The 22,506-nt window shown below is 39.1% G+C and overlaps 1 protein-coding gene across 2 annotated transcripts; it reads left to right on the top strand.

Moving 5' to 3' along the window:
- The first annotated feature begins 8,894 nt into the window (after positions 1-8,894).
- Positions 8,895-21,949, top strand: LACTB2 (lactamase beta 2). 2 transcript variants are annotated; one of them, XM_086609381.1, is made up of 7 exons: positions 8,895-9,016; positions 9,596-9,759; positions 10,998-11,121; positions 11,732-11,910; positions 17,405-17,553; positions 19,100-19,177; positions 21,875-21,949. In XM_086609381.1, the coding sequence occupies exons 1-7, from the start codon at positions 8,895-8,897 to the stop codon at positions 21,947-21,949; spliced, it is 891 nt and encodes a 296-aa protein (XP_086465507.1). The 2 variants fall into 2 exon arrangements, with proteins under 2 accessions (XP_086465507.1, XP_086465508.1); XM_086609382.1 differs by having other exon boundaries at positions 19,100-19,181; positions 21,875-21,918.
- Positions 21,950-22,506: the final 557 nt, after the last annotated feature.

Below are 22,506 nucleotides of genomic sequence, written 5' to 3'. Positions count from 1 at the left end.
ACAAGTGGGAACATAACAGCCTAAAAAGGTGCTGGGTGTTTAAACATTTATTTTTTTTTTAATCTAGGCCTTAGCTATTTCTAGCCTCTTGTTCTATCTCCTACTTAGGTTTCGTGTCCTGGCCCAGAAGAGGTCAGAAAGATCAGGTGATCTTACAGCTGGGGTAGCTGGAATCCTTTCACTGTTCTTCCCTATCCTCTCCAATTAAACACTACTGATCTCTTTCAATCACTAATGCAAATTATGTCCAATTCACAGTCAGATTTGGGTCCAGCATAAACTGAACTTTGTGTTTATAAATGTTTCATATCTGAAAACTTGTGTATGAACCAACATAAAGAGTTTATTAGTAGGATTCATTCAAGAAAATTCCAAAAGAAACTGTTTACTCTATATAAGAACATCATGTCATTCTGCAACTTGAGGTACCACCTTTGCCAAGTTCTATCCTTTTTTGTGCCAAGAACATTATTCACGGTTTTTACAACAGCTTCAAAAAAAAACCACAAAACCCAAACAGGTTCATTATTTGACTGCTGCAGGAAATACAACAGTAAAAGGTAAGCCAATAATTGGATCCAAACAGAAAGTTCTTTGGATAGGCAATTTATGGCCAAAGTAGGCAGTATACCAAGGTTCACATTGAATGAGTAGTACTGTACTAGACATGGAGTGGCAAGGAGTAGCCTCCAATATTGTACCTGAAATGAATAAACACAGTAACTGGATTCCTCCCTCTTTACAACCTCCCTATCCTTTTGCATCTGAGCACTTCACAAAGAGAAATTATCTCATTATCATATCGTCTCCAACAAAAAAGGAAGTTTTACAGGCTATGTCCACACTTCTCTGAAACAACAGCATGAAGAGTAGCTGTGGGCCAGGTGATTTCTACTTCTGACATGCATCCTGTCCAAACTGCTCCCACGTCGACAGTCTGCAGACCTGTTTGGACATCTTAGTGGTATACGAAGCCACCAGGTAAGCTGAGATAAATGAGGAGGTACACATTACCAAGCATGTCAGCTTGCTCACAGTCTCATAATTATCTTGAACAAGGAATCTAGTCTTGAAAGAGCCTTGGAATGGCTGTAAAACACAGGGTTTACGTTTCGCTCATGGTAACCTAAAAAAAAAAAAAATCTATCAGACATTCACTAATCTCTATTCCCAAATGTCCAATGTCTTAATTCCAAGCCCAAGCACAAATGCCTGCTCACAGGTGCATATGAAATCTCTGTTGAGGATTTCAGCCCTTAACATCCCCTATATTTTATGCATGATAGCACTCCAAAGAGCACCATGGTCTCATCTACCGGGTGGGGTACAATTAAATGCCACAGGAGTGACCATCTTGTTTCACTCAATCATATTGTCCCCAGTCTTATTAAACATATGAGATCTAACATGACAGGAGCAAGAAGAGTAAAGCATCTGTCAGCCAGCATAAATATAAGCCTCCTCTAAAGACTAACATACTTTTACAGAATCATTTTGTGATACAGCAGGAACAATAAAATGTGATTAGCAAGGCCTTTCGTTCTCATAATACATTTAAAATGCTATTACAAAATGCAAATACTGGCCATGGATAGAGATTTTCCACTTTAAAAAACTCTGTATTTGCATATTCGCAGATTTCCCATCCACACCTTTACAAGACTTGCAAACCAAGAGAAGTTAAAGGGCTTACTGATATAACACAAATTGATACTAAAATCATATGGAAATCGTGACAGAGTTAATGATTTGCTACCTGTCAAGAGCTGTCATTCTTATGAATATATTATAAAAAATCTATTCTAAAAATCCTGTTTAGAAGCCCCTGTCTGTATCTAACACTAACTTTAATATTTTATAAAATTTCCTTCAATAAATTAATTTCACGGTTTACTCCAGAAAAGTAACGACGACAACAAAAAAGTACCACTATCCCTCTGTATGATTATATAGTTCTGTAGACATGTTCAAACTCAAACTTTAGTTTGTTAGACTTGTTCAGCAAAAGCCAACAGACATTTATGGAAACATACACGTGTGTATGTGTGTGTCTATATGTACGTGTCCAGCGACAAGTGATTAAAACTTTTTTCCTGTAGTAAAACTACAGGTGTTTGCACGTCTGCTCCAGGCGAGCTCTCAGCACTCAACACACAATTTTTATGCATGTTTAAAAGAGCTGCAGGGTACAAGGAGCAGGTGTTGTGGTTCAGCCTCTGTGACAGTGCTGCACAGGACGATGCACGCCCTCAGCCAGAGGAGCCTGTAGCTTTTCTAGCTCTTAGGACAGGAGGTACAATCCTATGGGTGTTTTGATAGCAAACATAATACCAGTGCTTGCCTTTTCTTGTGCTCACTCCTGTGTTCCCCTTATAGGCTGGAAACATCCTAACCCTAACCAGTTCATGAAATGCTTGAAATACCATTATTTTCATGTTGCCACTTGAAGAACAGACTCAACGGATCAAGTTAACTTTCCAAAGCTAAAAAAACAGTGTCTGAATCCAAACAAATACTGCAGAATTCCTGGTTCAATTGCACGTGGTTCATTCCTGCAAGACAACACATTGGGAAAACATCTTAGGACATAAGTGGAGCAATGCATTATCCATAACACCTTCTGAACAAACACAGCAGAGGCCTTTCTGCCTGTGCAGAACCATCTCGGTGATGATTCAAAGACAACATGCCTACTGTGTGCATGCTCAACAACTCTTCATAATGGCTATGAGCATCATGAATGCACTGATCAAAACTGTAGTTTTACCCATTTGTGGATACAACATGTGTTGTGGAGTGTAGCTCCACAGTAAAATCCCAGTGGCTTTAGAGGAGAAGCAGATCAGCAATTACAATGACACCTGTTCTGTCAAGCACTCTGTTAGAATACAGCTTTTGTGGACAATATTTCTTTCAATGTTGGACTAAGCCACTGTGTGCTTTTGCAGCAAATTGAACATCTGATACCAGCATAAACTTATGTAATCTTTGCCAAGAAAAACAAAAGTGACTCATCATTCCTTTCTTGTCTTGTACTTCCCTGACCTTATTGTTCCACTTACACAAAATCCACTGGAATGAACTGGACCACTGGTTCTTAACAACCTTCCATTCACTGGGACCTCGATGGATCAGACTGCAAGAGCAGCTACAGACAAGACAAGACTGTGGCAAACTGACTGAGGACTAGACTATCTACATTTAGCAGCTTTTACTAAGACTACCCCTCTCGATGCATATGGGCCAGATTCGAAAAGCAACTGCCCTCCAGTACAACATAGATTTCTTTTAAATCCTAAAGAATTTCAACAGGTCTTAGTCAACAATTAACATTTCTTTATGTATGGAAAATTTTAGTCACCTGAGACATGTTCTCCCTGGATTATAAAAATATACATAATTTAGCAGCAGAGCAATACATACATTATATACTGAGTTTAGTATATAGTTTTAAATTCTTATCGCTCCACCTCAGCCTTTTTAAATTTGTAATAGGCTTTGCAAGCTATTTGCCCAAATATTGATTAAGCTCCTACAGCTATAAGGGAAGGCATCTTAAATTAGACAAATCACAAAGTCATTGCTGTGACCTTTGTTATTATTAAAAACGACAAAATCTCTATAGCACAGAGAAAAAGACAAGGTTTGTGTATCTGATTCTTGGAGTGTAAATCAAGCAGCTCACGAGCTAAATTACTGGCTGGATGATTTATTTGTTTTCTAGTTAGACTTGCCATCAAAGAAAGCACAGCTCTAAATTGTGACAAAACTCCTGTGGTATTCAGTACACATCTTGTTATTTGCTTACAAACACGGTAGGATGGACCTTTTATCTCTGCTTTCATTACTGCTAACAGGACATCGGATATTTTATCTTTGGAACAGTGTACTTATTCCAGACATTGGAAACAAAGGTCTTCACTAGGACTAGCATAGAAATAAACAGGATGAAACGCCGACCTAAAAAACACCAGAATTTCTGAAGATTCATTGTGTAATTTTCTCTTTCCGCTTGATATTTAAACTTTGCAGTCAACGAATGTTTTTGCCATTGGTACTAATGGAAGTTACAGAAGAAAATACATGGCTTGAAAGAGTGTATTGGCAGATGACTTCACCTCAGTGTAACAGCTTCCTCTGCTTCTTCACAAATTACTCCAATATACTTGTACAAGCTGTCAGCAGCTTTCTGCTACTTGGCACCCTGCTATAGCAGAATCCCTGGCCACCTGTCCAGTGAACACAAAAGTTGAACTTGTATCGAGCATTTATTCTCTGAGCAGCAATAACATACAGATTTTTAGGAAAATCTCAGAGAGACACGGAACAGTCGAGGTTAGAAGGGACCTCTGGAAATGATCTGGCCCAATCCCCCTAGTCAAGCAGGGCCATCCAGTACCAGTTGCTCAGGACTGTGACCAGGCAGCTTTTGAGGACCTCCAAGGATGAAGAGTCCGTAACTTCCCTGGGCAACCTGTGCCACTGCCTGGTACCCTCACAGTGAAAAACCGTTTCCTGATGTTCAGAGGGAACCTCCTGTGTTTCAGTTTGTGCCCATTGCCTCTGGTCCTGGCACTGGGCACCACTGAAAACAGCTTGGCACCATCTTCTTTGCATCCTCTCTTCCAGTATTTATATACATTGATGAAATACCCCTGAGCCTTCTCTTCCCCAGGCTGAACAGTCCTAGCTCTGTCAGCCTTTCCTCATAGGAGAGATGCTCCAGTCACTTCATCAACCCCCATAATAATCTCCTACAAGCCAGTGGATCTGGCTTTCCACATTTTCTACACAATGCTGTCTAGTAATGTAGTCCATCTTGTGGCCTGCAAAATCTGCTTCACTTCTTTTTGGTTTAAGGTCTCTTTACTTACTTCTGTACCAGGTAACAAGCATAAAAGCATAATGAGACTAAAAGAAAAATTCTGCAAGTACCGAGAATTACATGCATACCTTACTCAAAATATATTTTGTAAATGGCAGAAAGAATTGTGCCAAACCAAAATCCTCTCAATGAGACTTTCACATATCAGTGTCTATGAAGATCATATAAGTATTTTAAGAAATCTTCTGTGTACTATTCAATTTATTCTGTCTAATTATCACAGAACAACATGCTTGTGCCTAGATCTATTAGGCTATTACACAGCCAAAGCAGAGAGGTATTTATCCTCAACAATTATGCTTGAAATGGGGAAGAAAGCCAAGTGCCAGTACTCAAAAGTTTCTTGAGCACCAAAAATGCAGTGACTTTGTGGGACATTCAAATACACCAAATTGCATTTTATGTATCTCAGAGTTGTAGAAAATTAATCCTCCATCAAATATCACATTGTATATCACCAACAATCTCATTTTAGGTTTATTGAAACTCAGCTTTTTTTGCTTTTTTTTTTGCCTTTTTTTTTTTACTAGTAGTCTAGCATTCCCTGCTTCAGAATATTTTTCCCCTCAAAATTTTGTCTTAACAATGCTAAAAAACAGTCAAGAGAACCAAAAGAAGAACTTCAGGCTATACATTCATATTTTCTTGTACCACATTAGAGTATAATAGCAAGATTTTCACTACGTGCCTATTAACCCCTATATTATAAGAGAAACAAACGACTTTAAACCGATGGGCTTATGCTGGAAATGAAGGTGAGAGTAGAGAGAAAACCTGCACTTTGTCCTCCAAAGGCACCCACCGCTGCCACCTACAGACCAAACAGACTCACAGCTCCTGCCTAATATTAGAAAATGTATTCTACAACAGTACAGTAATAGTAGTAATAAGTTTTTCCTGGGAAACAAGTCTACAGTTCCCCAAACAATTCTTAATTTAGAAAATGAAAAAGGCCTGTCATGTCAAAAATAACTGGCACCTTGCTGTTTCTGAGTTATCAACGATATGTAAAACTTCAGGTAAATAATTTCAGAAATCTCCTCTAAACTTTCAGAATTTTCTTAGAAACAGGAAACTACTGAAATATACAACTTGCCTTTGCTTAGGTAGTACCTTCTTCTAACGGCACAGCAACTAAACTTTACTTAGGGTCTGAAAATGGATTGAATATACCACCAAATAGGTATATACATGTGCTGCAAAATTAGCCTGATAGAGTGCCTCATGATTGAGTAAGTTCAGGTCTAGTCACAGTTCCTTATAATACAATAGACAGGAAAATAAATTATACAGGAGGAGACTGGAATATTGTGTATAGAGGCCTCTTGTTTATTTCAGCGGTGCACCTGTACACAAAAGGCTTCTTTCCTTTCACCTGAAACATCCTTTTCTGTTGTCTGTAGTTCATGCTTTGACAAGTTTGAAAATAAAAAATAAATGTAATGTTTTTATGTATCAAATATGTAACGTTTTGATTTATCAAATAAATCAAAGAAATTGGCTTGAAGGCCTAAATATAGGAACAGCGAGTATCTGTGCTGTGGCACAGTTTCTGTCTGTGACTTTTGTGATGCCTGGCAATTAACAGCTACAACAGAAGTCCATTCCCACGAGTATTTTTTTTTAATTGCTGCATAATATAGACCTGCACAACGTACTGGCAGCAAGCCTCTTGTGCATCACAAAGCAAACTGTTTGGCTGAATGAGCGACTGCAAGATAATGCATACTGTTTGTGTAGCTGAAAGGTTCGCTAGCACTTCAGTGTACTAACTGTAGATAAGGTAGCATTGATGGAACAGCCTAGAGGCAAGCAAGCTGTTGGTGCCTGGACAGCGAAGATGCAGTGCTGCTGTCTGACCAAGTAGCTGAAAGGCATCATCTGTTGTCTGACCTTGTAGGCCAGCTGAAAATCTGGAGTTGTGAGTCGACATTAGCAAGTGCAGAGTGGTTACACAGGTAGCAGGGCCTATCCCAGAGCTGCCTCCCTGACTCGTGCTGTCCTCCGCCTCCCGCTGCCTGGAAGCCAAACGCGTCAGGTGGATCTGTGGCAAACTGAGAAGCAGCAATGGAGGAAGGAGGAAAGAGATGTAGCTTCAGAAAAGGGAACACCAGTTTGTCAGGCATGGCAAGATGCAGACTTTTGTTACTATGTTGAAGCCTTTAACAGCCAATCTTATAGCATCTATTGTATTACTTGCCCACATTAGAGTTTGAGTGAGCCAAAAAAGTTAAACTTTGAAGTCTCATGGAGTTACAAAGTTCTCCTGAAGCCAAGAATCACAGAATCGCAGAATCACAGAATGCTAGGGATTGGAAGGGACCTCAAAGGATCACCTAGTCCAATCCTCCTGCCGGAGCAGGACCGCCTAGACCAGATCATACAAGAAGTCGTTTTCCAGTTCCATGCTGTAATCCAAGTTGTGTCTAACAAATCTTTTGGAAGTTTGCCTCTCAAGATCATGTTTGGGGGTTTCTGCCCCTTTGGAAGTCAGTGGGAATCTGTTTTGTTTGCCTGTGAAAATCCTAGAAATGGCCCCAGATCACACGTAAGGATTGCAACTCTATTTTCATATCATGAAAAATCATTTAAGTAAAAAATATACTACCACCAATCACTTTTTTGTGCTTTGTATTGCTATAATCACTTTATAAATTTACATTTATTTGTAATAGGTAATATGTAGGATCTTATATAGGTATAAAACAATCAGACAATATTTGGAATTCTAATATTGGTAAAGTTGCCTACAGTAATAGTATCTGCTTTAATTTCAGGTTAAATTTACTTTTTTCTTCATTTACATGTGCTTTAAGGAGAGAACAAGTCTGCTTTAGTTTCTCTAACAGCACCAGTTGAAGGGTAATTAACCAGGGGTTTCAGAGGGAACACCATAAAGCCAAACAGGTGAATTTCAGCACCTTGTAGACTCTACAATGAATGTTGTTTGCAAACACAGTATTACTTCTTGGATGACAGCGATGAAATTTCACAGAATCACAGAAGAGCAGAGGTTAGAAGGGACCTCTAGAGATGATCTGGTCCGACCTCCCTGCTCAAGCAGGGCCACCTAGAACCTGTTGCTCAGGACTGTGTCCAGCCAGCTTTTGAGTATCTCCAGGGTTGGAGTCTCCACAACCTCTCTGGGCAACCTGTTCCAGTGCTCAGTCACCCTCACAGTGGAAAAGTGTTTCCTGATGTTCAGAGGGAACCTCCTGTGTTTCAACATGTGCCTGTTGCCCCTGGTCCTGTCAGTGGGCCTTGTGACAGGACCAGAGGCAACGGCCTCGTGACAGACCTGGCTCTGCCCGCCATATGCCCTCCTTTCAGGTAGTTACACACACTGACGAGATCCCCCTGTGAGCCTTCCCTTCCCCAGGCTGGACAGTCCCAGCTCTCTCAGCCTTTCCTCACAGAAGAGGTGCTTCGTTCCCTTCCTCACCTTAGCGGCCCTGTGCTGGACACTCTCCAGTAGCTCCCCAAATTTATTAAAAATGCTCAACGCTAGAGAGCTCCTATATGCCACGCAGAAGCATATATAGCTCCTATATACGCTGTAAGCGGGCATATTCTCAGAATATACAGACGATGCGGCTGTCGCTACAACAAATTCCTCCAAGCTTCAGGAAGAAGCCAGCACAGCCCCGACCTGCCCCTCCCTGAGGAGCAGCAGCGAGGCACCGACCCCTCAAAGGAGAACATCGCCTTTATTCCACTGAACTACCGCAGCGTTTGTTCCTCGAGGCCGAGTTTCCAGCGAAATCCCACCAGCGGCCCACGCCTGCCGCCATGGGCCGGGAGGAGCCGCCTCACTGAGGGCGGTAACGGAGCCGCTTCGCCTCACAACCGGGCGGAAGGCGGCGGCGGCGGGAGGAGGAGCAGAGGGACGAGTGGCTTCCGTCTTCCCGCCCTCGCGTCTGCTGGTGGTGGTGTTGAGGAGAACGGAGGCGGCAGTGTCGGGTGGGGGGGGGGGTGTGCGGGGCGGTATTTGCGCGGTGCCGGTGCAGAGATGGTGTCGCTGCTGCCGCGCATCGAGCGGCTCTCGTCGCGGGTGCTGCGGGTGTTGGGCTGCAACCCGGGGCCCATGACTCTGCAGGGCACCAACACCTACTTGGTGGGCACCGGGCCCAGGTAACGACGCTGCTCGGCGGCGGGGGAAGGGGTCGGGGACGGGGCGGCGGCGACCGCCGCCGCCCCGTCCCCGACCCCTTCCCCCGCCCCGCTTGAGGCTTGTGCGCTGCTTCCAGCTACTGCGCTGTTCCGAAATCCCTTAATTAGGATAAAAAAGAGGCGAGGAGGAAAAAAAAAACAAACCAAATACAGCATGAAGTTTTCGGGACCGGGTGCCCGGAGGTGGCTTGGGCAGGGCGAGTGTTCGGCTGAGGCGGGGAATGCCGTGAGGGAAGCGGGTGGGTGTCTCGCCGCTCCCCGCCAGTACTAACCGGTAGCTCCCGAGACTTTGTTCGGGAGTTGTAAATGTGTGGAATTAAATTTGTTATTTATCTCCCTTTGTAAATTGTTACGCCACGGGAAGTGGAATATCACGGAGGGAAGAGATGGCGTCAGGAATATGGAGACGTCCACTATTACCACGTTTCCATGCGATGCTGGGTTCTTCTTTTAACGTTATTTAACTCACATGAGCACTCTAAATTCTCTGTCGGTTTTTTTCCTCTCTTCTCCCCCCCCCTCCCTCCCATCTATATGTAGAAGAGTCCTTATTGACACTGGAGAGCCGGGTATGCCTGAATATATCGACTGTTTAAAGCAGGCACTGTCAGACTTCAACATCTCAATTCAAGAAATTTTAGTGACACACTGGCATCGTGATCATTCTGGTGGAATACCTGACATCTGCAAAGACATCCCTAATGGTAGGCCAGAGATTTCAAATATTGTTGAAAATGTTAGATACGCGGCAAGAAAAATTACTGAGTGCTTCTGTGCAAATCAGCTGGATTATTCTTCTGGCATCTCCATATAAACTACATGTAATTTCATGATACTGTTGCGGTGTTGTAGAATGAGAACAATTAATAATCTGAATATTGTAGTATTGTATTATTGTAAGTATTGTATTACAGTTTTTCTTCAATACCTGTGCATATCTTTGTAGTGAATAAAACTTGATACTCATTCCTTTCTGCATTGACAGTAATGACAAAATCACCACTGTTTTTGCTTGTGTAAAAACAGTAAATAACTTAACCTCTGAAAAAGAAACATATGTAACTTTGAGATTCCTTACAGCAGACCATTAGTAATTGCTGACAAACTCGTAGGCCTCAGATCATGAGGGGAAAGAGGGTAGGGCAGTCTGCAGGTAAATTCTGATCTAAAAATATGTATTTCATGTTGATAAACAGTAAGAGACATTTCTGCTTTAGTATCTGGTAAGTGAACAAGCAGATTGGGTATTGCAGTTCTTAGCATTGTTGGACTCCGTCACAAGCTTTGTCACAGGCTTCATCAGATTTTGTAAAGTTGCCAGGTGCTTATCTGCAAAGAAGCCTGGGCAGTACTGAAAACAACATTGGTGTCTTTGTGAGGGTTTTGGCCATGTCAACCCATGAGCATGGTTGTAAAGACTAGCAAGGGATATAATTACCTTTCTGGGTTGCTATCCATAGCAGTTCCAGCGAAGGCATTCAAAGTTCATGCACGGTTCAGAACCATAGATGCTGAGGGAAGATGCAGGTCCAAAAGTGTCCAGCCAGTGTTAGGCAAATGGTGCTTCTGTAAATCATAATGCAGAACCTGAGTGCAGAAATCTGAGTGTTGTTGTAGAAACTTGGGCTCTTGATGAGTCAAAAAAGGAACATTTGTAAAATACAATTTCTTTATTAACTTCACTTGTGCTTTTTTATCTTCAGAATTGCTGCTGGAACAGAGTACAGTATTCAGATTCAGTGGCTTTCATTATTCAGTGTTTGTGGCTCTGGAATAAGGTTGCTTTATGAACATAAAGTTACTGTACAGAATTTCTTGTTTCTAGTTTTGTATTCATACTGCGTAATAATTAACAATACAATGTTCAAGAATAGCCTTTCTCTGGAATTAGCTTTGTTAGTGACAAATTCAAAATACCGTTTTCTTTGCTTTCTTCAAATAGACTCTGAATATCGCATTTGTAAGCTTCCTCGTGTCCCTCACCGTGAAGAAATAATAGAAGGAGGACATAAATATTTTTATCTTAAAGAGGGAGATGTGATACAGACAGAGGGAGCCACGCTCAGGTGAACACCAATTTCTACACATTTACTGGATCACTTTTTTCTTCAGAATTCTGACATGTACATGTATCCTAACTTCTAATGATTAGTAGCAGTCCATACATCTAATCTTGTCAAGACTTACACTTGTAGACTTTTTATCATGATCCAGCAGGATCATATGAAGAAATTCGTTTTATGAATTGGCAACATCATCCTTACCGTCTTTTGCTAAGTGCAGGGTGTATGTCAAGAACTTCACACATTTCAATCTGGAAATACATGTCAGTTTTTCTGTTTTAACGCTTCAGAGTAAAGCCCTCTGTAACACAAATTCTACATGACTAGCCAGCTAGCTTAATTCACTTTTACTATGATGTGTCATGTAAGTAAAAGCATGTTAGAGATGATGATCTGTGTTTTCTACGTGGTATAAGAAAATGGGACTGGGATTAGACAAAGTGATACCCTGTTTACATCGACATTTAAACCTTTTTTGGTCTATTTTTTTTCTGGTTCTTGTGGATAACTTTGTAAGTGTATGATTTTATCATTATTTATTTCTAGCTTCTGAAAAAGAAGCATATATGCAGTATGAAAAACTTACACTTTTTTGTTGTTGTTCTTTAAACAGAGTTTTATATACGCCTGGACACACTGATGATCATATGGCTTTACATCTAGAAGAAGAAAATGCTTTATTTTCCGGTGACTGTATTTTAGGGGAAGGAACAACAGTAATTGAAGACCTGTCTTATTACATGAAGACTTTGAGAAGGTTGTTACAAATGAAACTACAGTTAATATATCCAGGTAAGTGGTTCTATTTTTAACTGTTTTGGTTTACTATATAATTTTTAAATATCTCCTCTAAGAATTTGAGAACTCTTACTACAATCAAACACCATTACTACTGTAACAATTCAAGTTCACTACTTGATATTTGTCCAGTGCTAAGCTACAATTACTTCTTGGTATGGTGGTTTACAAGACTTGCAAATTTTTCAGTGATAGGTATCTTTCCTTCCTGAGATTTCTCCATTTGAGGATGAATCTTGAGCCTCTGTTCCCAAAGCCTACAGAGGCTACAGTCTTTCACTGTTGGAATCATGCGGCAAATTTGGTTTTCTTCTATCAATCTATTTATGCGCCTTAATGTTACCCTGGAACTAAAACTAATAGTAGTTCTTTTGGTTCCTTGTATCCCTGTATACACTGCAAATGTGAGTAACCTCGTAATGCTTTTTGAGAGCGATGTCTGTCCTTCGCAGCACAGATTAATCACAAATTCATCTTAGAAAGCTGCAGAGCTGTCAAATGGTTGTCTTAGTTAATGACTTAGCTTAAATTTGAACAAGGGCCAAGAGGTCAAACGTCATGTTATCAGAATAGGTTGCTAATTCATTCAGTCTGTGACTTTGCTCTAGTTTTTTTCCTCCATCTTCCCCAAACCTTGGTAATGCATTTACTTTTCATATAAACCACATGTCTATTTGACAAGATTGGATTTTAAGAATTCATTATGTAACGATGGTTTAAGCTCCTCATTTGCTTTTTCAGAGCTACATCTCAGGATTTTTTCTGACTTTTCCTGTTTCATCATCTTTAACGTGTCATTCTGAGCAATTGTGTCTACATTCTTAATTCTATCTTCCTCTATTAACCACCTAGGTTTAGCCTACATAACCAAATCTTTTTTGTATTCATTCTTAAAGTGTGCTTCTGCTGAAGTAGATGCTCTCCAAGTGCTTTAAGAATTCAGCATGAAAATGGTATTTAAGAAAACATCATTGTAGATATTCCATGGATGTGGAGGCCGACAGAGAGAAAAATAGTGACTTGCTCATAGTTACTAACTTAACTACTGGTAAAACTAAGAATATTTTAGCCCCCAGAATCTCAATCCATTGATCAACCAAATGTTCTGCTTTCTTTCTTAAATACCTCCAAAACAGAGTCTGTTCCTCTAATTGAATTTCTGCCTTCCAAAACCCCGTATATGCCAAATTCTATTTGCTTTATCAATTTTATCTGTTCTATTTTACTCTCTCCTTAATCATTATTTATCTAGATTACGCATTCACCAAGGCTGAATATTTGTCCCATTTATCTGTAACTGTTTGCTACTCTGTAAGCTATGAAGTATGCTTATGCTGTACTTGCAGTTAGAAAACCAGTCAGATGTGATGCATTTTCAGTGATGAGTAGCCAAGTATTAAGATGGTTTAGAAGTAACTTTTTTTTATCCGTGCATCACAAAATGTATATGCAATTGTGTAAAAGATAACTGTTGCCCAGTCAGAACAACTGTTTTACTGTTGTTATGTACTACAGTAAAAGGGTAACTGTAGCAGAAGGTATACTTTACCAGTATATTCTATATGAGCTCAGTACTTTGACTTTATTACGGTTTTAGATCTTTGTAATTCTTGAACTGTTTCTCTAGTCTCCATCCATGGTTTAGCACTCACATTGCAGCCTCAGAATTAGAAGCATGAATTTTCGTAACAAGCTGACTGCTGGCTAGGTGTGAGTAGCTGAATTTTTCCCAGCCTTCCCCTTCTGTGTTTCGTTTTCAATTTAATGGGGATGTGACTTCAGGCAGAATATTCATGGCAGTGTGTTTTCAGCAGATAGCCGATGAGAATCCTTGGGACCAGAAAAGGGCGTTGCAGCCAGCAGAGGGCTCCCTATCCTGTAATAATTCCTTGATAATACAGAAAAAAAGGAACAGGAGTTAGGAATCTGTGCGAGATTTCATAAGCCAATTATCTTCTACAATTTTATCCTTTGTGCTTTAATTTACTGTAAAATAAGAGAATCTATATCACTTCACCGAGTGTTATGAGAATAAAAACTTACTGTTTCTGATCATCTGGGCTATATAGAGGTCCGAAATAATGTGAAACTATCTGATATAAAGTCTGAATTGTTGGAAAGATGGTCATGTTTTGAGAGATGTATTTCACATGCTCAGAAACATTTTTCATTTGTGTAAATATTATTTTATTTATTGGTAAAGTCAACAGTGTTGCTGTCCCTGAAAAATTATGGATGGGAAAGATCCACATCTGGATTTAGACCCACGCTTTCTGACATCACTTTAATGTATGCATATGCATACACAATGGCTATGGATCAGATGATGTAATGGATATGAAATGCCTTTAACTTTGCAAAATGTGAGTTCCACTCCACGTACTGACATTGGTCTTGTCATCTAAGTCAGTTAAATCACTTCGAAGAGCAGGGACTGATTTTAAGACTGCCTTGTGATTCCATATGCAGGCCTTAATGTTGAATACTTTAAGATGACTTCTGTCATTAGAGAATGTACAGTTACTATTATAGACTCTGCTCTGTATAGCTTAACGTGTTTTTTCGAAATTAAAACTTTTGGCTTTATAAATGGCAACATATTTACTAGATATATTGTTATATTTTTAATTTATTTTTTAAGGAACGATAGCTTCAAATAAATATGTTTGAAATCATTAAATAATGTGCGTATGACATTATAGTTTTATATGCGGATATTCCTTATCCACTTATATGAATATCCACTTTATATGTGGATATTGCTTATCCACTCGGTGGATAAGGAATTGGCCGGATGGTCGCACTCAAAGAGTTGTGGTCAACGGTTCAGTGTCCAGGTGGAGGCCAGTGACGAGTGGTGTTCCTCAGGGGTCAGTACTGGGGCCAGTGCTATTTACCATCTTTGTTGGTGACATGGACAGTGGGATCGAGAGCACCCTCAGCAAGTTTGCAGATGACACCAAGTTGTGTGGTGTTGTGGACACGCTGGAGGGAAGGGATGCCATCCAAAGGGACCTTGACAGGCTGGAGAGGTGGGCCTGTGAGAACCTCATGAAGTTCAACATGGCCAAGTGCAAGGTCCTGCACGTGGGTTGGGGCAATCCCAAGCACAAGTACAGGCTGGGCGGAGAATGGATTGAGAGCAGCCCTGAGGAAAAGGACTTGGGAGTGCTCGTGGATGAGAAGCTCAACATGAGCCGACAATGTGCACTGGCAGCCCAGAAAGCCAACCGTATCCTGGGCTGCATCAAAAGAAGTGTGGCCAGGAGGTCGAGGGAAGTGATTCTGCCCCTCTACTCAGCTCTTGTGAGACCCCACCTAGAATACTGTGTTCAACTTTGGAGTCCCCAACACAAGAAGGACATGGAGCTACTGGAACGAGTCCAGAGGAGGGCCACGAAGATGATCCGAGGGCTGGAGCACCTCTGCTATGAAGACAGGCTGAGAGAGTTGGGGCTGTTCAGCCTGGAGCAGAGAAGGCTCCGGGGTGATCTTATTGCAGCCTTCAAGTACTTAAAGGGGGCCTACAGGAAAGCTGGAGAGGAACTTTTCACAAGGGCATGTAGCGATAGGACAAGGGGCAATGGATTTAAACTGAAAGAGGGGAGATTTAAATTAGATATAAGGAAGAAATTCTTCACTCTGAGGGTGGTGAGGCACTGGAACAGGTTGCCTAGAGAAGCTGTGGATGCCCCATCCCTGGAAGTGTTCAAGGCCAGGCTGGATGAAGCTTAGGGCAACCTGGTGTAGGGAAGGTGTCCCTGCCCATGGCAGGGAATGCTTAGAATGCTTAGGGTTGGAAGGGATCTCAAAGATCATTTAGTTACAACCTCCCTGCCATGGGCAGGGACGTTGTAACTAAATGATCTTTGAGATCCCTTCCAACCCTAAGCATTCTATGATTCTATAATTCTATGTATGTTACATATATTTTATTTATAATACTATCTTTACACAAGGTAATCTTCAATGTATATTTTGTAATTTCAAATCTGCTGAAGTGAGTGTTGAGATACGCATAAATATTTTGCCTTGCTGAAGGATAGGTTCCTTTGACACTTTTTTACTTCACAGATATTCAAAATATGAAAAATTAGTTGTTCTTTTTCTATAAGCTTTCTGTCCTTAGGCAAAATAAGCTCTAATTTAAAAAGCCGTAAAACTAAAAGAACATTTAGTGAGTTAACCCAAAAGTACAAGTACACAATATGATGATTTTTTTAAAAATAGTCAGAGAAGCTCAAAAGGAACTGTCTGATTTGAATGTTACCAAATAACTTCTAAAAGCAAGTTATGGTTTTTTTAAAGTAGCTTGAATTCTATTCATTTTATAAATTACTTAGAGTTTAGACTGGCAGAGCTGGAAGTTGCTGGTGCTACTTCAGGTGAGGTATACAGGCAAAGAAACAGGAAACTTACTATAAAAAGCATGTGGCAAATATTCATGTGAATAAATTTCTCTATAGATAAAACATTAGGTTTAATTTCTGTGCATGTAACTCTCATGTTTGAAAAATATTTTCATTTTATCTGTCATTTTAGTGTATCATGAGGCAGTATTTTATTTTTCCACAAAGGTTAGTGCTTTACTAATTAAGCCTTTTTCTAATTTGATTCACAGGCCTTTCAGTAAGTTGGACATTTCTGATCTGCCACAATAAGTCCAGAAAAAAACATTCGTGTTTTGTTTATTAACCTGCCAGACATGAAATGATCCACATACAACCTTCCTTGTGCATTGCTTATTCCTGCCCTGACGTGTTCTGATTGGCTCACTGATTTGTGCTCTATTAATTTTTTTGATCATACTTATGAAAATATGTTCTTAAGGGAATAAAGTACAGTGTGTGAGTCAGTTTTGAAGATCTGTCCTGGAAGATTTGTCTGTCACAGTTAAAGATGTTACTTCTCTCGCCTCTGTGTTTTCTAAAATAGCCCCACAGCAGGACAGTAGTCCATGAGTCTGTACGAAGTACCCTCAGCCACTGTTCAAAATCCAGTATCAGTTTAAATCATCAGTATCGATATCCTTTGGGGAGAGTGAGACAAGCAGACAGAAGTAATATAATACTCTGAATCTCATCTTTCAAATCTGTTCAGCAGTGAACTCCTTTTTTTTTTTCCAATAGCCTAAAGTAGTCTTTCCTTGCTTTCCTTATTCCATCTGTTGTATTCCCTTTCCCCATTTGGACTTTTCAGATCCTAATTCTTCCTTTCCATCTCAATGCTTTTCAATTTCAGACCGCGATGCAGACATTCAAACTTAATTTTGGCTTATTTATATGCAAAAAAAAAACCCAAAACATTCCTAGGAGCGTCTTACAATTTAACGTCAAGGATACTCTGACAGGGTGATATGTACAGGTGCTACTCCCTTCTTATGACTTTTAAGTCTACCAGAGTTTACATAAGAATGATTCAGTTATTCAGTAGCATGCTTAATTCCAAATTGAAGTAATAGTGCTGTGGTACATGTGTTTTAATTTAGGTCATGGCCCAGTAGTACGTGATGCAAATGCTAGAATCCAAGGCTACATTTCTCACCGAATTGCACGGGAACAGCAAATTCTAAATGTTTTGCAGAAGAATGCTGGAAAATCATACACATCCTCGGAGCTTGTAAAGATAGTATACGAGGTAATTTTTGATTAAAAGTTTTTAGATGAAACTAATGAAAATTGAGGTTATGTTCATAAAATTGTATGTAACAGTTGAAATATTTGAGTGAAGACCATGGTGGCTTTTTAAAAGAGGGAAAAAAAAATATTTCTGGTTGTTAAGAATTCATATGTGACTGTGCATTTAAATTGTATTGTTTGAGCAGTTCATTGGAGTGGGGCCCAGATGATTCTTACAAACTTCTTATTTCGCTATCTAGATGGTCCTAAGCAGAGTTTCATAGGACCAAGCAAAAATAAAGTTGTAGTAGTTGCTTCTAAGTGAAGAGTGTGAGATGACTGTTAATTTTCGACTTGTCAAAATGTGTTTGGAGTCTCCTGAAAAATTGGTTAAAACTTCTAGTTCCTTATTTATCAGTCTGCAGGAGGGTGCAGGTGAGCTGCAGTTTCACAGAGGTGGATATTGCGCTCAGAAGTTGGGTAGCTTGCATGTGTCGTTGTAGGTGTAAGACTACTTTTTCGCTGCTTCTTAACCTCAGCCATTTGTACACGTGGTGTGGGGGCTACCCCTCCTCGCCAGCAGAAATGAAAGAGATGGAGCGTCTGCTTGGGAGGAAGATGTCAAAGTTGCCAATGGCTATGGTTTGTGAACAGGTCCGTAACAGCTTCACAACTCATTTTTCATGATTCTGCTGATCCTCTGTTTCCAAAAGAATGACTACATCTCATTGAACATTTTCCAGTGCTGACGTACTGTTAGCTGTGGCTGTTTAGCTCCTGCAGTTTTCCTGCCTGAACAGCTACAGTTTTTTAATTATACAGCCATTCACATGTTTCTGTAAATCACAAACCACTTCCTTTGACACTACAAGAATTTTTCACTACTACTAAAGCTTTTGTATTAAAAATAAAAGTGTACTCTTTCAAAATTTTTAAAGATTCACAATTTATTGAGCTAGTTTTCTAGTGAATTTTCCTGCCAGACCTGTGTTATTTGGAGAAGAACTTTTTAATTTTCAAAATGAAGGCTTTACCTCTAGGAAGACAGTGCTGGAGAAGGGGATTTTGAGAAATGTTACTGTTTTTTACCTAACAAGCATGAGAATATTTTAAGAGACCTTTCATCCTTCTGAAGCTGTTACATTTTTAAATTGTTTACTCATTTACAGATACTAATTGTCCAAGTATATTTAAACCCACACAAATATTGTCATGGAACAGAAGTGACGGTTATCTGGAGAAATGCGTCTTTAAATTGGTCTTTAAAAATGCTCAGCTACACTGACAGCCCAGTGCAGACCAAGCTCAGAAGAGCAGAGTCTTCTTTGCACTGGCCAAGGTTTGCACAGTACAAATGGATAATGCAAAAAATGAGTGAAGTAAACAAAAATGTGTTGCTAGGCTACTATTTTATCTGATGTAAAATTGATTAGCCCACTTCAGTTTGTTGTCATTATATAACTAACTGAATGTGCAACATGGTAATAAACCTGAGTTCCGTATATTGAAAAAATAATTGGGAGATATTTAAGCAAATACAAAATGCATATTTGTGTTCCCATTAGGAGATCCCTGAAAATTTACTTGGAGCAGCAGAAAGTAACCTCGTAGTCCACTTGAAGAAGTTGGAAAAAGAAGGAAAAGTGTGTAAGTTGTGGATGGAGGGGTGGTAGGAGGGTAATCTGTGTTTTGATTTTCTATGTACTGTATCTCACTGTATTTTAGTGCATTGTTTCCTGGGGGGAAAAAACCTGCAATTAGTTGCAGCAGCTGTCCTTCAGACAATTTGAAGTAGGATTATATACAAAAAGTCTATGGTTATAAGTATTTCCAAGCTTCTAGAAAATATTCTATAAAGTATTTGTGCCATGCTTAGAAGATTACTGCATTGCATATACCAGCATACCATGGAACACCTTCCTAAAGCTAGCGTTTATACCTTTGTGTATTTTCTGAAATTCATACCTAAAAATGCATGTACAGAGCATTTCATGGCATTACATTTTATGTTTCTGCCTTTCCTAAATGCGTATTGTTGTACGTATGTGTTCTAAAGATGGTTAAAATCACGCAGTGTACATTTTTACAATTTCTGGTCAGTACAGTCCTTAAGTAGAACAACTATACTTAGTTTACTGGTTTTACTTTTTACCTTTACTTTTAGTGAACAAGATGAAGTATTCTATTTCTGTAATGGCATGTGCATTTGGAAACATTATTCAGCCAGAAGCTAAGGAAAATATTTCTTTCTGTACATTACATAACTGCAGTCAGGACTGTCTACTTACAAGTAAATAATTGCATGAATATTTAAAACTGTTTCAAATTTTTGGCATTTACCAACCTGAGTAACAGCATGAAATTAGTGTATTTTTTCCAACTTAGACCTTCTGTTTATTTTAATGATAAATCAGCTACAAATTACTAATTGTTTGAACAATTGAGACATAATTTTTGTAATAATAATGACATGCTTTTTATTCGAAGAAAATAGGCTAGAGTCACACAAATACAGTCATTACTGAAGTTCAGAAAATGATATCTTTAAGCATATTTTGTGCAGAATGCCACTGAAGCTTACTGGCATGATACATAGTGCAGCAGCTTTTAAATGTGATCTCAGTTCTTGGTTATTAACATAACTAATTATAATAATAACATTTCTTGAGTTTGGCTCCGCAGAATTCCTCTGGGGTATCAGATGCTGTTGACTATTTATTCCTTCCCTTTCACTGCTAAAGTAGCTCAAGCAACAGCATTTTTTGTTCAGATGAAGTTGTGGATAAATTAACTTTCTCTTTAAAGGCAGAGTTGCCGTCTTCCCTACAGAAGACGGTGTATGCAACTTAAATGTCCAGGATTTAATTTGTCTGAGTAAGCTAGTGACTCTTGTCTCTTAAGCCAGGTTTTTTGTTGAGTTGTTGGGATTTATTCTTTTTCCCAAAACACCTTTTCATGCCTAGTGGACAAAAATAGCTTATCTTTCCTCAGAAATCACCTTTGAATTTTGAAGAGACAGCAGACACGGAGCTTCAGTCAGATACCTGTTCACAAAATTCCAACTGCTTGAAACTATTAGAAAGTTTAAATAACTAGAGAAGATATTTATCAGAATTGTTGTGAGTCTTCTCCTCCACTTGGAGGTCCTTGATTCAGCTGTGTGCTCCTGCTTTCCGTGGAGCACAGGAAGTGCCTTTTAAAGTTTTTTGGTTTGTTTGTTTTTTTAATCTTCAATTCGTGCCCACAGAAAAGGAGGAAAGCATCCTCATCAGAACACTTGGGGGGTTTTCCGTGCTGATCTCTGCAGTGTGGAAACAGTTGTTAAATTTTTTAATACAAGCTTAGACCCAGATCTCTGATAAACACTTAACATCATGTGACCTTTGTCAGTTTTCCAGTTCAAATTAAGGACATCTGTTAAGGAAAATTGATTCTGTTGGTTCTGAGGATGTAGCATACAACTGCTTGTGTACTCATGTTACTCATTCATTTGGTTTTGATATGCTGTCCTTTCCACATAGTCTGAGTTGCAGTAGTTCGAGTTTTGTTCTCCTTGTGGAAGACTTCAGTTGCCGTCATAACACTGTCTGCCTAATTATCAAAAAATATTTTTCTGAAGAAACAGGCTGTCAGTATCAGTAGTGAATGTGACAGGCGTTCCAATATTGCAGGAGCTACTCCGTGCAAATTAATGGCCATATGCCGTCTGCTGCAGTCATTAATTCACCACTTCATTCTAGGGATTGCAGTTTATGTTGGTAGATAACTTTTATAACTTCGTTTAGGTGTGATACTGCCTTTCCAGATTTGCTTTTCTCACTTAAAACAGAAACGTAAAGTCTAGTATTCGTGAGCGTGGCACAATATGTGCATGTAAGCTTTCTCCCATGTTTGGATGTAAATATCTTGGTCATTGTTTCACATTTTTAAAACACAGCTGATGAAGTGATAAAAATAATTTGACTGTTCTTAATGCAACAGCACAGATTTTTTTTTTCTCCAAAGCTCATACGTTTCAGAAAATGCAACAAGTGCTCTGCTACCTCAAATTTTTTAATATTTAGAAATTTTAATATCATGAACTTTAACTGTAGGATTATTAAACCTTTTTTTATTAATCATTCTTTATATTCCTAAATTACATTGTGAGACAGTTAATGTTTATCACCTTCCATTAAAACTTACCACTGGCCTGAAGGAAAGTATTCCAATAGTTTTAATAAAAAATTACATGCACAAACATACATATGCACGTACAGTGAAGTTTGAGATAGTCTAATGTTTATATATAGCATATAAGTATTACTTTGTGACTAATTTAGTCTTTTTTTCCGAAACAGTATGTGAGGAGTCTCCCAACCTCAGATGGAGAAGCAATTTATAAGTTACGCAAGATTGCTCAAGAATATTTTTAACCTGCACAGCTGCTGCCTGAAAAAATATTATAATGAGCTCTGATGATATGTAAAATAAAAACTAATTCTTCTTTCTATTTTTAAAAAAAAAAACGGTAACACAATTTTAAAGCAATGTTACAGTCAGTTAAATAACATTTTTCATATTCAACTTTAGGGAAATTTGAAAAATAACCTGATAGATACTGAGTTAATAAAATGGAATGCGTGCGAAGAACTGAATGTTACGTCTGCTATAAAATATCTGGCTTTATCATTGGTGGCAGAAGACAAATAGCAAGGTCTTATAGACTTGTAAAAATATTATCTTACAAAAATATTACAATATTATAAAGCAATATTGTAAACTTAATAAATCAGATCTCTAAAAAAATCTCTAGTAAATAGAATAGAAAAGATGTTATTCTAAACCTGTTTTCATTTGCTTGTGCTTTCAAAACGTGATTTCGTAGTAAGTTATCTGAACTTTCTAAAAACCAAGTTGTATTTGTTAGCAGATGTAAATACTGGGGTTTATATTCCTTTTTTAATTTAGCTGCCTGTGCACATCTTTGCTG

The sequence above is a fragment of the Tauraco erythrolophus genome, chromosome 3, assembly GCF_009769465.1.
Source record: "Tauraco erythrolophus isolate bTauEry1 chromosome 3, bTauEry1.pri, whole genome shotgun sequence".
Taxonomy (NCBI): Eukaryota; Metazoa; Chordata; class Aves; order Musophagiformes; family Musophagidae; genus Tauraco; species Tauraco erythrolophus.
Note: the sequence above shows the minus strand (reverse complement) of the source record. Positions and strands in the feature narration are given on the sequence as shown.